The sequence below is a fragment of the Gymnoscopelus microlampas genome (genome assembly GCF_963454915.1).
Source record: "Gymnoscopelus microlampas genome assembly, chromosome: 10".
In the NCBI taxonomy this organism is placed as follows: domain Eukaryota; kingdom Metazoa; phylum Chordata; class Actinopteri; order Myctophiformes; family Myctophidae; genus Gymnoscopelus; species Gymnoscopelus microlampas.
In genome coordinates this window covers 19165830-19181584 of record NC_139947.1, presented here as the reverse complement: position 1 = coordinate 19181584, position 15755 = coordinate 19165830, and the positions used below count along the sequence as shown (strand labels likewise).

Here is a 15755-nt window from a genome sequence, read left to right as displayed (position 1 = left end):
TTAGCTTTCCGCGTCATCAGCGCCCATACCCTAGGTGGGGTTGGCGAAAGGGCCCACTCTGTGTGGAGTTTGCATGTTCTCCCCGTGTCTCTCAGGGTAGTTGATACCCTCACAAAAACATGTAGTAATCCTGGTCACTAAACTCCTCCCCCATGACAGCCGGGGCGCCTGATGGAGGGGAAGGGAACTGGTTGGAATAACGTGTTCCTTCCACGCGCCACGTCCAACCAGGGAAACTCCCCCCTGTCAGGTGACAAGAAGGTCAGTTGGCTCTCATGCATTGAAGGAGGCATGAGCTCGGCCCTGGCCTCCCTAGGCTGGTGAGGGGAGTGTAGTGCCCAGGATCACTTAGAAAATTGGCACCGGGTGAAAAATAAGGGTTACAAAATCGTGGGATAAAAATTAAATTAAAGAAAAAAAAGAAAAAAAAGGGTTGTTAGCTTGTAGATCTGCTATTTTCATTAGGTATTTGGACAATTTTGTAAAGTATAAAATATGGCTTCAGTGATTAAAAACAGTAAAAAACAATTATGCCATTTCATATCCAAAATTCCAGATGAATAGTGTCGTATCACGATATTGATATAATATCCATTGCCCAAACCTATCACTTGTCATGATGAGCAACCACTAGCCTTGGATCAAGACTATCATAGATGTAGTCCGACTTTTACTTTCGTAGATACAAAAGTAAGTCAGACTTGATAAAATACATCTATGATAGCATGAAAGCAACAACGATGGGTGAGGTCACAGATGGAGCAAAGATCACAAGAGAGTGCACAATAGACTACACATACAGTGTTTCTATAGCTGCTGCTATTTTAATCTGATTTTATTGCCATTCTTATTTAGCATTTTTAAGTATGTTTAACCATGGACCTACATTTGACATTGCTTTAATTATAATGGAAATATCCAACTTGTTTTCTTTGTTGTTTGTTGGCTTTAACCCTTTTATTCGTTAACTTGTGAGCTGAGAAATTCACCCACTTTTTTTTTTACATCTGTAAACAAACCTGTGATGCAACAATAAAGTTGAATGCTAAGTCAATGCATTATGTCACTTCAGTCAGTGCACTCAATGTCACTTCATGCAGTCATTGCATGCATTATACTATGCAGTGGTGTAAAATAAATAAGTACATTTACCGTATTTAAGTACAATTTGAGCTATTTTTACTTAACATTTCCAATTTTCAGTACTTTTACAGTTTACTTCTACTCCACTAATCTCAGAGGAGAATATTGTACTTTTACTCCACTACAATTATATGAAAACTTGAATTACTAGTTACTTTGTAGATTGTGTATGTATATTATTACAAAACACACTATACCACTTCAGCCCTATATATATATATTTCGGCCATTTCAAAATAGCAGATCTACAAGTTCACAATGCATGGCGATATTTCAAAAGATTTGTTATACATTTTGAACTTGTGAAATGGGACATTCTGCACGAGTACTTTTACTTTTTGTACTTTATTAAAGTAGATTTAGATTTTATTATTTTACTCAAGTATAATTTAAATTCCGGACTTTTACTTGTAACCGAGTATTTCTATATTGCAGTATTGATACTTTCAGCACCACTGATAATATGATCTGGTAAGTTGTTTATGCTCTCCTCTTTAATGTGGTGCAGGAAGCATCCTGCAGCAGCTGATCAACCAGGAAACGTTCATAAAAGTAGCAAAGTAGAACATTAACATTGATCCCATGCACCGTCCGAATGTAGCTTGCGAACGTATAGATAGGCTAAGTTTGATACAGACTGGATGAACCACACAATGAAATAAGTATAATAATAACAATGAGAATTTAACACAAAAAAACCGTCTCATTCCTTCCAGCTGCGTCGCATTTCAGTGTTGCTGCTAGAGGTTAGCTAGCGTTAGCCTCCACTGGTTGTCATTCGTGTTAGCTACGTTAGCAACCAGGCTAGCTGTGTGCGTGATGGTGTAGACAGAGATGTGCTGTTTTCTTTTTACCTGGACGGACTGGAGCTGTTGACATAACAGGTGTGTGATATTCGTTGTGAATGGCTCGCTTGTTGCGCCAGCGTACAAGTTTACATCCAGACTGTGGCCTCCATCTTCTCCAACAAGGAGCAGGACGACTGGCTGACAAGCACCAGTGTTGCCAGGTTTTGTGAGAGAAATAATCAGCCAGGTCTATGAAAACAAGCCCGAAAGAAGCGACATGAGCACTTTAAACCTATATCTATATGAATGCATCAGCTATTTGAAAACACTTTCCCCCCACTTTTCATAGCATTAACCTGTAAGCTGCTTGTATGACGTTCTGTATAGTAGTGTATATATGTCTTTCTCTTATGTCATCATGATTTGTGTGCATGGGGATCTCATCTTAAACAAGCTCTTCCAGTTTAGTAGACCTTGTATTGTGAATTTGTACTTCATGTACTGTTCTCATGTCTTACTAAATAAAGTACATCAATCAATCAAAGCCGATCTACAATGCGACGCGTTGTGAGCTTGTAGATCTGCTATTATAAAAATAGAATTTGAAACATTTTAACAACACAAGTCTTGTATGGGAGAGGGGGGTCCCTGGCATAACATATTTATTAATTTGGGGGTTCTTGACTTGAAAACGTTTGAGAACCACTGGATTGAACAACATTAGGAAACAAGCCCAAATAAGCAACTACAGTTTAGAAACCAGCCCAAAAAACGCAACCCACAACTACCAATATTTACAAGCAACTTCACAGGAAAAACAAGGCCAATGTCGCTTATAATAAGCGGACATGGCAACACTGGCTGTCAAGCACTTCACACATCAGCTACTGATGAAAACACCTCCTCCGGCAGAGCGCTTCAGAGTAAAAGTTTGGTCGCAAAAATGTCAACAAAAAAACAATGACATTAACGACAGTGGTGGGAAAAGTACTCACATTTTTTACTTAAGTAAAAGTATCAATGCTGCAAGTTTCATTCAAGTCTTGAATGAAATCAGGCACACGAATCCCTTCAGGTGTGCAGCAGCCTCTACACCAGAGGTTCTCAAACTTTTGCGTGCCAAGGACCCCCAAATAGACACTTATTAGCCCGCGGACCCCCATTTGAAAAGTTAAGCCAGGGACCCCCATAATAGAAGATTTTTGTGGCTCTCTAGCAGTGATTTTCAACCATTTTAATTTCAAGGACCCTCAGTTTGACATGCATTAGGCTACGGACAGGGTTGAGCTGTAGGGGGTACGGGGGGGTACGGCGTACCCTTAGTTCTGACACTGTGGGAGCTGGGGGCGCGCGTGCACGCACCGTCAGCGGCGGTCTTTAACGCCTTAAAGTTTAAAAACAATAGCCTCTCAAGGTTCGCGCCGTCAGTGGCGAGCCGTTCTCAATAGCGTCTACCTGGCTGCTTTGCATAACATTAGGCTACTCGAGAAAAGACACGGACTTGAATTGAATGTGTTACATTCCTCTCACAATGACAGACAACATCTCTGCACTGCAAGGTGTGAAAGGGATCGCTTAGCAGAGGACCCAGTTCTCTGAGACAAGACAAAGACAAGTTGTCTGATTATTTTAAGTAGGCCTACTTATGTGTGGGTGAGTCTATGTAAAGGGATTTTATATAAAATTAAAAGGAAAATACAATAATTAATTTGAAACAAAAATAAAAACAACAAATTAACAATGCAACAATACAACAAAATAATAATACATATGATTAAATTAATAATCACATGTTGAATACAGTATTTCAACTAGCACTGAGCTGAGTGGCTATGTGCGCGCGCGTGACGTCATAAAATACAGTACCCTTAGTTCAAAAATCCACAGCTCACCACTGGCTACGGACCCCCATTTAATGGCATGTATGTATAGCCCTAGAATGTCTGTATGTCTCTGTAAGTATGTAAGATCACAGACATTCTAGGGCTAGTATGTCTCTGGGACCCCAATTCATATTGTAAAATCAATGTTAATTTGATTGATTGATTGATGTACTTTATTTAGTAAGACATGAGAACAGTACATGACAGTACATAACAGTACATGGAAGTACAAATTCGCAATACAAGGTCTACTAAACTGGATAGCTCAGTTAAGCACGTAGCTTGTTTAAGATGAGATCCCCACGCACACAAATCATGATGACATATAAGAGACAGACAGATATACACACTACTATACAGAATGTCATACAATCAGTTTACAGGTTACTGGTATGAAGAGTGAAAAATATGTACAAAAAAAAAAAAGAAAGAGAGAGGGGGGGGGGGTAGGTTAGGTTAGGACATGGGGTAGGTTAGGACTTGGACAGGGGCCATTTTTGAATTGCAGCCTCCTGAAGGTGTATCTTTAGGGCATTTTTGAAAGTGAGTAGGGTTTTACACTCATTTACTCCTTTTGGTAGGGCATTCCACATTTTAGATGAATAGCATGAGAAAGAGTTCATTCCCTTTGTTGTGCCAAATCTGGGTTGAACATGGTTTGTGGAGCTGCCTCTGGTGTTATGATCATGGACTTGATTAACATTTTGGAAGTATTTTGACAAATACAGGGGGATCCCAATGTTGTGGTGTATCTTGAAGACCAGGCCCATAGCAAGTTGCTGTACTCTGTCCTCAACCCTAAGCCATCCAATCCTAGCAAAATGATCAGGGGTTAGATGGGTTTAACTCTGAGAGTGTACAAATGGAACCAAATGGACCCGTTAGGTTAATAATAATAATAGTAATAATAATTGTTGTTATTATTATTATGTGTAGTAGCATACTTCCCACAAAAATCCATCATGTTTTTGTTGCGGACATTTCTATAGCATCAACAACACTGCTTATTTATTTATAGGCCTATTTTGAAATCCACGGATTGGAAGTCAACTCTTTATTCCCGTCTGACTTGACGCTTCGGTACATTCCATAGACTCCAGGCAGTGACGAAAACGAAACTTTAGTCAAGAGTCAAGTGTTGTTTACAGGGAAGTAACCGCGTTCCGTGAGCAGAAATAGGACATCCGGTTTTCGCGTCCTCGCGTCTGTGAAGTGGTCCAAACACAGCCCGGACCCACCACCACCATCAACTCCTGAAATCACATATTAAACACAGAGTAGCCTAAAAGCCTATCTCTGCTCGGTCCAGTCAGTTCGGTACCCGGGGGTAGAACTGATCACCATGGCACCGTTCTGCCCTCCCGATCCGTTCCTGGACAAAGCTGGCTCTCCTCCCCCGGTACCATGGGAACAGTGGTTCAGTGATTTCAGGTAGGGATGTCACGATTACAAATTTAAGTTACAAGTTTAAGTTGTCTTTTTGGCATTGGACATTGGAACATTAAAGTTAGGGTAGGTGAGATTTTTGGGTATTTTTTTAGTTTGTGTTAAAAAGGTTAAAGTACTATATCTGATAGTAATCATTGCTACAGAGCTAGCCCTGAAACATGACTGTTATGACGAGCGTCATGTGAACCATGGCCACTACAGAGCTTTTGTTCAGTCACAGGGTCTCTCCAGCTGTTAAGTAAACAGAATATAGTACATTTTCAGCTGCTGTAGGTGACAACATTTAAGCCAATCAGGAGAGAGCACTGAAAATGCATGTTATACAAGAGCTGGAGTGGAGAGACATGGGAGACTCCTTTTACAGAACAAACACTCTATAGCATGGGTTTTCAACTGATTATGAACCAGGGACCACCACCGTGACTGAGAACCAACCTGGGGACCACTGTTTTGTTGGGAGGGGGGATATGGGCGTGGTGTGGGGGGAAAAGCTTGAAATTAAATAATGACTGTTAAGGCCTTAATTTAATTTGTTAATTCGAGGTGAATTAAATCAAGCCCTTAACAGTCATTATTTAACTGAGATATGCTAGTGGTCCAGAGCTCAGAAAAGATTGAGAACCACTGATCCATTCCTTTCCCATGGTTGCCCTTATTCTGTTCTCTTAACCTTCCACATTAAACTCATGTTAACTGATTAATTGCAACATATGTATGAGCAAGCACATGCGATTGATATGGGCACATTTCCTGCTAATGATGACTCAACCAGGTAAACCTGTACAGTTTCCCTTGAAATTCTAACTCCCATTTCCCAAGTTCTTGACATCCGACTTCCAAGTAACTGACAACATTGATGCGTCATCATACATCATACTGTTTCTCAACAAGTGGTCGATAAAATAAAATATACAAATCTTCACTTTCCTACATTACTAAATGCATGGTCAGGGACCACATGCAATACCTTCACGGACCACCAGTTGAAAACCCATGCTCTATAGCAATGAGTACTATCAGAATATAGAGCTATTTAACACTTAATTTAACCAAAGTAAATCACTTACCCTACCTTTAAATGTACAAAGTTAATTTCTGTTTGGCCTTTTAGGCTTCGTAATCAAAAATTGCACAGGGCAGATATGACAAATAACTTAAATATACAAATTATTGAATCATTTTATACATGTAAAACATTCAGAAATAGGTTAAAATTAAAAAAAGCTAAATTTCCTTTTTTTAATATTTTAAAATGTGTGAAAATCTTCCAACATGGAAACGATTATGACAATTATGCAAAAATGACTGCGATTATCTCAAATAATTGCGATTAGGTGATATGTAATAATTGTGACAGGCCTATAATTTCAGGCTGTATGTGGACATAGAGCCCTGTCCAGGGGAGGACAAGGCAGCCACACTGCTGCGATACCTGGGCGAGGAGGGACGCAGAATTGTGCGGAGGCTCCTCCAGATCCACAACCGTGGTGGGAGTCGGACTCGAACCAGGACCTGGACGTATGAGGACATGGTGTCCGTTCTCACCGCGCACTACCTTGATGAGATCGATGACACAGAGAAACAGGCAGACGAACAGAGAGACAAACTGAAGAGTGAGAAAGAGAGACAGAAGAAGATAAAAAGTAAGACACATCAGTGGTCACTGGTGGTAAAAGTACTACGTAAAAGTATCAATACTGCTTTGTAGAAATACTCTGAAGTATAAGTCCGGAATTCAAAATATAATATATATGTCTAAGTACAAAGCAGTGGCGTTCCCAGAAATTACATTTAGGGCAGGCGAGGGGGGGGGGGGTAGGTAAAGAAAAAAATCTCGCCTGCCCTAAATGTAATTTCTGTCGGGGGGGAAATCTCGGGGGAGACAAGTTAACAACAACACTACACTGACTACAAAAGTGAAAAACGTTAATAAAAACAATATGCAAGTATAATCAATCAATCAATTATTCAGCGGTGGTCTCTTCATGTTGTAGTTTAATGGCTCAAGCTGCTCTCAGACTCAGAGCCCCTTTTATGCCAGGTGAGTACAGGTGATGGCCCAGACCCCCACACCTGGCACTCCTGGCACCCCATGAAGATAAAGGCATATATTTGCATCACTATAGGCGACGTCGCTCTGCTGAATGGATACGGTAGTGATTGGCTGCCTGCCCGCGTGAATGGACGAGGAGGTCCGACGGCCACTATTCTCTTTGGATTGTTTTCACTGCCTGTTTTTCAGTCTTTTACTTTATTTTCTAGGGGAGGCTAGATTTTAGTTGGGCAGGCGGCCGCCTGCCCTGCCTCTATGTTGGGTACGCCACTGGTACAAAGGTGTTGGTATCAAAATGTACTTAAAGTACCAAAAGTACCAAAGTACTCATTGTGTAGAATGTCCCATTTAAGAAGTTCAACATGTATAACAAATATTTTGCTAATGGCCGATCTACAAGCTCACAATGCATTGTGAGCTTGTAGGTCTGCTATTTTCAAATGGTGGAACTCAAAATATATATAGTTTATACAAAACATTTCAGTGCAGAACTGCAGATGAATTAAAATGCCACCTATATCATTCCATATTTTCATATCAACATTTGCATGTCAATTCTTGTTATCAAAATGTAAATGTTATAATATAAAAAAATCTAGCAAATCTTTGATTTGATATCAAGATTTTGAATTAAAAGTACCGTAGACTATTAGGACTTGAAATGTACATTTAAGACATCCACAGATTTGAGTTCATCGATTCTAATTATATTTTTTCCTTTTACAGGGAATATTCTCATTTCTACAGCAGCAGTGGGGGGAGCTCTCGTCTGTGGAAGTAAGATAAGATATCTTCTATTGTTGATTTTACAGAAAGAGATGTGGTTCTATTCAAGTATGAGCACCTATTGCCTAACTACTGTTCCATACGTGAACACGTATGGAACAGTCAACTATAAGAAACTTGTTGTGTGAAAAGACTGAAACACACGTTTCTTTTTTTTTTCCACTTACATTTTATTGATTTTTCATGAACAAAACACATAAAACAAAAGGCAAACAATAGACATCACATATGCTGCCAAACATCATCTGAAACACACATTTCAACGTCAGAACATGCACTGCCTTTACTTCAGTCTCATGTCTCAGATAATACTTCCTTGTCTCAGCGCGCGCTCTGCGCGTAACATCAGCATCCCATAATAAACACACAGTCACACATAATAAACACACAGTTAAAGGTAACACATAGCAAACCCCATGTATCACAGTGTGACCCATTTTATTAGTACATAACATTTCTCCGACCCCTCAAAAAGAACCAACAACATACTGTGAGTAGGAAACGCACATAATAAGCGGTCATTCCCTGGAGCAAGGCGAACTGTGTGGTGGAGGTCGGTTCTGGGATGCACTATATTGCCTCGACATTTGACGAGAGAGGTGCAATGCCATCGGCTGAGAGGTGGAATCCGATTAAGTCCACAGTCGGCACTGAGAAGAGACATTTGTCGTTGTTCGGATCAGGTGATGTTTGGTGAGAGCCTCAAACACTCTGTGTAAACGGGCATCGTGGGTTGCTTGAAGCAGCTGGAGGCTGAGCTAAGACCAAACGGCATGCGTGTGCACCTGAAGACCCCAGCATGTGTCACAAACGCTGTCAGGTCCCATCTGGCTGGGTGAAGGGGAACTTGCAGGTAGCCCTGGTGCAAATCCAACTCTGAGAACACTGTTGAGCAATGGAAGAGAGTGGTGAGTTCTTCAGCTGTAGGTAGAGGGTATTTGTCTGAGATGACAGCTTTGTTGACCTGTCGCAGATCCACACAGACCCGGAGACCCCCTGACTTTTTCTGTGCGACCACCAGGTTTGAGATCCAAGGTGCTGCATTTATTGGCTCGATGATGCCCTCTTTTAGCAGGGAGGTGAGCTCAGCAGTGACGCCCTTCCGGAAGGTGAGTGGCAGGCGCCTGAGGGGCTGAATAACTGGTGTCACGGCAGGGTCAACCAGGGGTCGATGAGTGAATGCTGTCAAGCAGCCCAGGCCGTTGAACAGCGCCAGCCACTGCTGGTGCATCGTCGGGAGACCTGCATTATAGCCCTTCCACAGTTGTTCATTAGAGAGAAGCCCAGCTCGATGAAGAGATCGAGGCCAAGGAGGTTGGTTCCCCGCTGTGCCACATGAAAGGGTAAGGAGGGAAGGTGCGTCGTACCATAGCGGACAGGCAGGTCAAGGGTGCCACTATCTCAATGGCAGAGTTTGCATACCCCCGCAAGCTTGTGGATGGGGGTCCTAGTGGTATGTGGGAAAATAATTTCCTGTATGTGGCCAGATTGAGGAGATTGAAGAGCAGCCGCGGTATCCAGGATGAGTGGCACGCTAACCTCCCCCAGCTTCACTGTGCACATTTTTAATGATACTCGTGTAGAACGGATATTACAAATATTTGCGTTTCCTGCCCAACTGCTCACACACACAGCAAAGTAACCCATGTATCACAGTGTGACCCATGTTATTAGAACATCACAAAACTGTCACAATTATTACATAATCACGTAATCGCAATTATTTGAGATGATCATAATTATTTTGCATAATCGTCAGAATCGTCTCCATTCTTGTCAGGCCTGGAATTTCATCATTTTATGGCCAAGGCTACTTCGCCTGGTGGTAACCGGAAAGTTCGCCCCCAAAACATGCTACAGTACTTCTGATTTTTTTTAAATGCTCTCTCTGGTCTCTGTAACAGTAGGTGCTGTGGTTGATCTCTCTCTGGTCTCTCTGTTACAGTCGGTGCTGTGCTTGCAGCTCCCGTCGTCTTGGCAGGAGTCGGGTTCACTTCCGCCGGAATTGCCGCCGGCTCATTTGCCGCCGGTATGATGTCATCAGCTGCCGTAGCCGGTGGGGGAGGTGTGGCGGCAGGAAGTCTGGTGGCCGTTCTTCAATCAGCAGGTAGCTGAGGGGATTGAACCTATGACTCAAAGGTTGCATTGTCATCACAAAGTCATTGTTTCACACTAGGGATGGGACAATCTTCAAATTTCATGTCACGATTATTGTGGCCATAATCAAAATACGTTAATCAATTAAGCACCCCGGCATCCATAATCTGGGGGGCACATTGGCCAAACATAGCCGATCTACAAGCTCACAACGTGTCGTAATGCGACTCGTTGTGAGCTTGTAGATCGGCTATTTTTGCTACTTTTGTGTGAGTATGACGAAGTAGGTCTTTAATTTACGAAAAAACATAAAAAGTTGAAACACAGAGATTCAAGGATTCTGTCCGACAGAAACAATATAATGGTATGATATCCACAGTCGTGTTTAATGGAAACACTGGGCCTAATTCACTAACCATGTCGGACATTCCCGCCTTTATTTGGGCGTTCAGGCTTGTGTATATTGCATACGTCAATTCTGAAGTGTGATTCATGAAAGTGCAGTGCCGTGATTTGTGCGGATCACAGGTGTTTTTAATCTTTGTTAGTAAGTCAGAGGCGTGCTCCCGTGGAGATCATTTGCATTGCTCCACGCCCCATTTAAGACCATAAAAGGCAACCGGAACGGTTATCACTCGTCAAAATGACAGATCTACAATCTTACAACGTGTCCCGACACACCCATTTCACAACTTGTAGATCAGCATAATCGAGTCCCTCACGCGATGGATCCGCTGAATGTTAATAAAGTAAATAGCCTACTCTCACGTGTAATGACAATAAGTTAGTTTACCTCACGACCAAAGGCTAATAAAACTAGGAAAGTATATTCTTGTATTTATTCTGAACACTTGGTTACTCACCTTTTCCGAGGTAACAAGTTAATGCTGGAATCCGCCAATATCTGTACATTTTTTATCAGAGCTTATTGATTACTGAGGGGAATCTGTCCTTTGGACGAACATATCCTCCCTTGTCCTACATCGGAATTGGAAATGGAGTTATGGACACAGCTAGATTTCATCCATACTGTATCCTCATCAGATGGTAAGACTGCGTTCATGTGATGTGGTCATTGTTATAAATTAATAGGAGTTGGACATTGGAATTGGCATGAAAGTCCAATAGGCGAAACTGTGGCCACACTTGCAGAAACGGGATCTAATAATTCAGCTCTAAACATGTCAACTGAAAATAAATAAAAATCGGTTGAATTTGCATCATGTCTAGGGAAGGCTATAATATGCATCCAAGCAATAGATCGTTTTTGTTTTCTTTTTTATATGTGTTGACAACAATTGGGCACATACATATTTTATTTGAGGTTTGGCACCATTGTAATTGATTTTTGCATGACTGACAGTATGTTTTAACAGCAGGCGACTCTCGGGCGATCGCCGGGCCACATCGTCCAAAAGATAAAGAAAATCCATCTTTCATCGCCCACTTCGCCCTATCGCCAGTAGTTGCCGGCTCTCATAGACATATAATGCACTTCCGGAAAATACTATCCTGATCGCCCGCTGTTAAAACGCACCGTAAGGCATTCTAATGACATACGCAAGCTTTGGTCCCATTGTAAGTCTGCCTCCGAGCAGACGTGAGAAAGAGTGTACGTCCGTCACAGTCCACGGTCACAGACACTTCTTTTTCTTAACGTGGAAAGGTGTGTAAATGCCGATAAGTACAAAATATGTGCGGAAACGAGCTTAGTACCCACTGTCTCTCTCTCATCTGTCCCACTGTCTGTCTCTCTTCAGGTGCAGTGGGTCTGACTGCGGGGGCGTCGGCCATGGTCGCCGGGGTTGGAGCAGCGGCGGGCGGTGCAGCAGTCGCCGGTGCAGTAGCAGGCGGAGCTGCATTGGCGGACAGAGCTGAGGCGGGCGGAGCCGAGGGGGGCGGGGCAGAAACAAAAAAACAAGTCTAGAAAGGGGGTTATTATTTAACCCACTCGTTCTCGATATCTGTTCCAGGGACCACCAGGGGTCTAAAATGGACGTGTGGGTATTATTTAACCACATGAACCCTAGTGTTCATATACTTGGGTGAACATTCGCCGATGTGAGCTTGTAGATTGGCTATATTTTGCGAGGAGATTTGGTTTAGAGGGAATAAAGGGAAGTGACCAAGTATAGACCCCTGCGGGACACTGGTCAATGAAGTATGTTTCAAGTGAATAAGTAAATAAGTTGTTGATTAATTTAAACTGCTGACTGTTAAACTTCTCAATTAAAACATTGTTGATTGTGAGTAAGTTTCAGTTTGAGTTTCTCAAATGATCCCACATTGTTTCAGGAACTCTTTTCTTTGTAAATAATGACATTTAATTATTGACTTTGCCTTTTAGAGTGAGAGCTCTATAATGTCAGTTTCCAGACATGTGTCTTGTACTTCCAAGCAGCCTCTACTGTACTAATTATGTCAAAATAAATACTTTTGCTTATCAAGAAGGGTTTATTTGTCACTCATTCATACAAGTACAAGCAGTGAAATGTTGGTGGGACATGTTCCACAAGATAGTTAAACAGTTATACACAAGATGATAATAGAACTAATACACTAGGATTTTATTGAAATAACACAGAACCTGTGTTAGTATTATTCATTTATACTTATTATGTAGTCTACTTATTTTTGTCCAAGAATCTACTTGAAAAGCCACACGTGTAGCAGAAACTATAGCAGATGTGTCACCATAGAGTTATATAATAAAGGTAACTTTTAATTTCACAAACGAAAATGAGGAACCATTCGGTAGCGGATACGTTCCTTCCGGATGCTTTTCACCGACACACCACCTCTCCTCAGTGTGTAAAAGATCAGAGCAGAGCATCGCTAACGACGTTTCTTTCATGTTGTTGATAGTACGTTTCATATCGGTATTACATTTCATATAATTGACAGTGGCGCAGTGCTGTGTGAGTGGATGCAGAGAGTTTAATAGCATATTGTCAATTTCATCTAGTTGACGGTGAATCTGTTTAATTTCATATTGTGTTGTAGTTAATAAGCTAGTGCAGCAGTCATGTGTGTGTGGATGCACATGACGCCGTTAGAATGGGCAGAGTATTTACATAAAGAGGTGAAGGTTCGGGCGACGGACAGACAGGACCACCTGGGCTGGATGTTCACTGTGGACCCCGTATCAGCCAGGTAAAACATATCATGTTATTGTTATGGGACATAGAGCCAGTGGTGGAAAAAGTACTCACATTTTTTGCTTAAGTAAAAGTATCAATACTGCAATGTAGAAATACACTGTTACAAGTAATAGTCTGGAATTCAAGTTTTACTTTCACAAGGTAGATATTCTTGTACATTCTAGTTTCTCTATTTGTAAATGTACAAATGGTGAAGATGACGATCAATCATTTAGCAGGGGACTGGAACCCCCTCAAGGACCCCCGGGGACCCCTTTAAACTACCAACAATACTTTTGGTGGAACAATTCCACTTGTCAAAGTTTCTCTGTGAAAGAAGAAAACTAACTACTGGTATGTCTCCTCTCTACAGTGTTGTGCTGGTCAACTTTCAGGAAGGTATGCATGATGGATTTATACTATTATTGTGTGTGTGTGTGTGTGTGTGTGTGTGTGTGTGTGTGTGTCCTGGGCTAATCTTGCAAACACATCAGAGACAAATGTATGTGCATGCTGACATGCTGAAGTGGGACAACTTAAGAAAGTAACTCACATATTCACACATGTTTTGTTGAATATTTAAACTATTATTTTACAAAGAAAGTCAAAGGCGGACGGATCGGGCTGAAACCTGGCCCCAATATAACATCAGAGTGATGTCATCAATGTGAGATATTATCCAGAGTAGCTCAGATGACCCATGGTATTTGGATCTGGCTGAAACATTGCCTAAAAACGGTGATGATAACCCCCCTTCATCAACATGAAATTTGAGATCCACAAGGGTGACCCTTGCCCAAATATGGAGGGGACGTACAGTCGTCATCACCATATTCGGTCAATGTTTCAGTGGATCAGACAGCCATGGGTCAGCCACAGATCATCTCAACGTGGGGTCCAGGGACCACCAGAGGTCCAAATGGACTCTTGCAGGTCTGTAACTCTGAGGGTGTACCAATGGAATCAAATGGACCCTTATGGATCCATTTGCATGGATCTAATGCATATCAAATTGGATGTCCTTGAAGTTATAAAGGTTAAGAAGCACTATTAGATCATATCTGACATTTGACGGACCGTTGCATCACCACGTGTTGTCAGCTTTTAGATCAGTTCTGTTGGGCGAGCAGCACCGTAGTACTACGGAGTAGTAGTTTTAGGCTGTTTTATCAACACATCCCTACATCTGCTTGATTGAATGTTTCCAACAGGAGGAGGCGCTTCGGTTTCAGTGGTGATGGGCCATGCTGTGGAGCAGGTGGAGGTCATTGGCGAGGGAGATGAGGAGGTGCGCGAGCGCCTCCGCTCCGTCTTCCTTGGAGAGGCGACGGGGGAGACGTTGAGCGGCGAGGAGCTCCGCAAGAGGAAGCAGAGCGTACGGGCGTGGCTGGAGAAGAACCGGATCCCTGTGGAGGAGGTGACAGGGGAGCAGGAGGTGCTCAAGGTTGCCAACGTGCTGACGGTGGCGCCGCCCTACAGACCGGAGGACTGCAGCAGCAGCAACGAGATCATCCTGGCCCGAATCCAAAACCTGATGGACAACAACCCTGACAGGACGGGATAGAGCAGTGGTTCTCGAACATTTTAATTTCAAGGACCCCCATAGGACGGGTCCATTTGGTTTCATTTGTATACTCTCAGAGTTACAGACCTGTAAGGGTCCATTTTGAACCCTGAGGGTCCCTGGACTTCACTTTGAGAACCACTGGGATAGAGTGCAGAGACAATTAAATAGATGGTCACACAGCGCCACCTATTGACCAGTGATGGCTTTACAGCTGTTGTTTGCTGGCTTATCAGCAAACTGGGATCTTTACTGCCCAGCAAACCAGATCAGTGACACATTATTACATGTTTCAGTTTGGGGTTGACTGGGTTGTGTTTCCGCCCCAACAGAGACAAACAGCAGGAGCTACCTTGTGTTTTAAATTTACCAGATCATGAATAACAGATTAGTTATTGGAGGGATTACTTTGATTAAATTCTGATTGTTTTTTTGTCTGTATTTTCCCAATAAATGAATGTGTTAATGTATGTGTTTGTGGAGATGCAACTTAACCTGTTTGTACATGGAGCAGGCCTAGAGATAATCCTACCTGGTTTGCATAGAGCAGACCTACATATCTGCTTGTTCTTCATAGAGCAGTCTACAGATAATCCTCGCTGTGACAAAGGACTGTACGATATTAGGAAAACATGCAATAAGCGATAACATTGTTGAATATTGTGATGGTGATATGACTCTCGATAAGAAAACAATTACCGAAGTATACCGTAATGTCTTCCTACCTTAGGTTTGAAGTTAACAGAGCCCAATCCCAGACAATGTATAGCCTACTGCATGGGTTCCCAATACACTGGAAAAAAAAGAATGAATTGGATTATATTTCCATTCCAATAACATGGTTTTACTGAA

At 42.1% G+C, this 15755-nt stretch overlaps 3 protein-coding genes across 7 annotated transcripts in view; 2 read left to right on the top strand and 1 right to left on the bottom strand.

Moving 5' to 3' along the window:
* ralgapb (Ral GTPase activating protein non-catalytic subunit beta) overlaps positions 1 to 2135 on the bottom strand; it is a 33046-nt gene extending 30911 nt beyond the window's left edge. For all 5 annotated transcript variants that reach the window (XM_084069772.1, XM_084069773.1, XM_084069774.1 and 2 more), the window contains exon 1: positions 1998 to 2135. The gene's annotated coding sequence lies outside the window, so the exon portion shown is untranslated. The remainder of the gene's footprint in view (positions 1 to 1997) is intronic.
* Positions 2136 to 4961: 2826 nt separating this feature from the next.
* LOC311053334 (uncharacterized protein) lies at positions 4962 to 12643 on the top strand. The gene is made up of 5 exons (XM_084068801.1): positions 4962 to 5245; positions 6635 to 6906; positions 8043 to 8093; positions 10048 to 10209; positions 11960 to 12643. Exons 1-5 carry the CDS (start codon positions 5157 to 5159, stop codon positions 12124 to 12126), a joined length of 741 nt encoding a protein of 246 aa, XP_083924927.1. The 5' UTR covers positions 4962 to 5156; the 3' UTR covers positions 12127 to 12643.
* A 375-nt stretch (positions 12644 to 13018) lies between these two features.
* Positions 13019 to 15755, top strand: gemin6 (gem (nuclear organelle) associated protein 6). The gene is made up of 3 exons (XM_084068623.1): positions 13019 to 13352; positions 13713 to 13738; positions 14551 to 15755. The coding sequence occupies exons 1-3, from the start codon at positions 13225 to 13227 to the stop codon at positions 14901 to 14903; spliced, it is 507 nt and encodes a 168-aa protein (XP_083924749.1). The 5' UTR covers positions 13019 to 13224; the 3' UTR covers positions 14904 to 15755.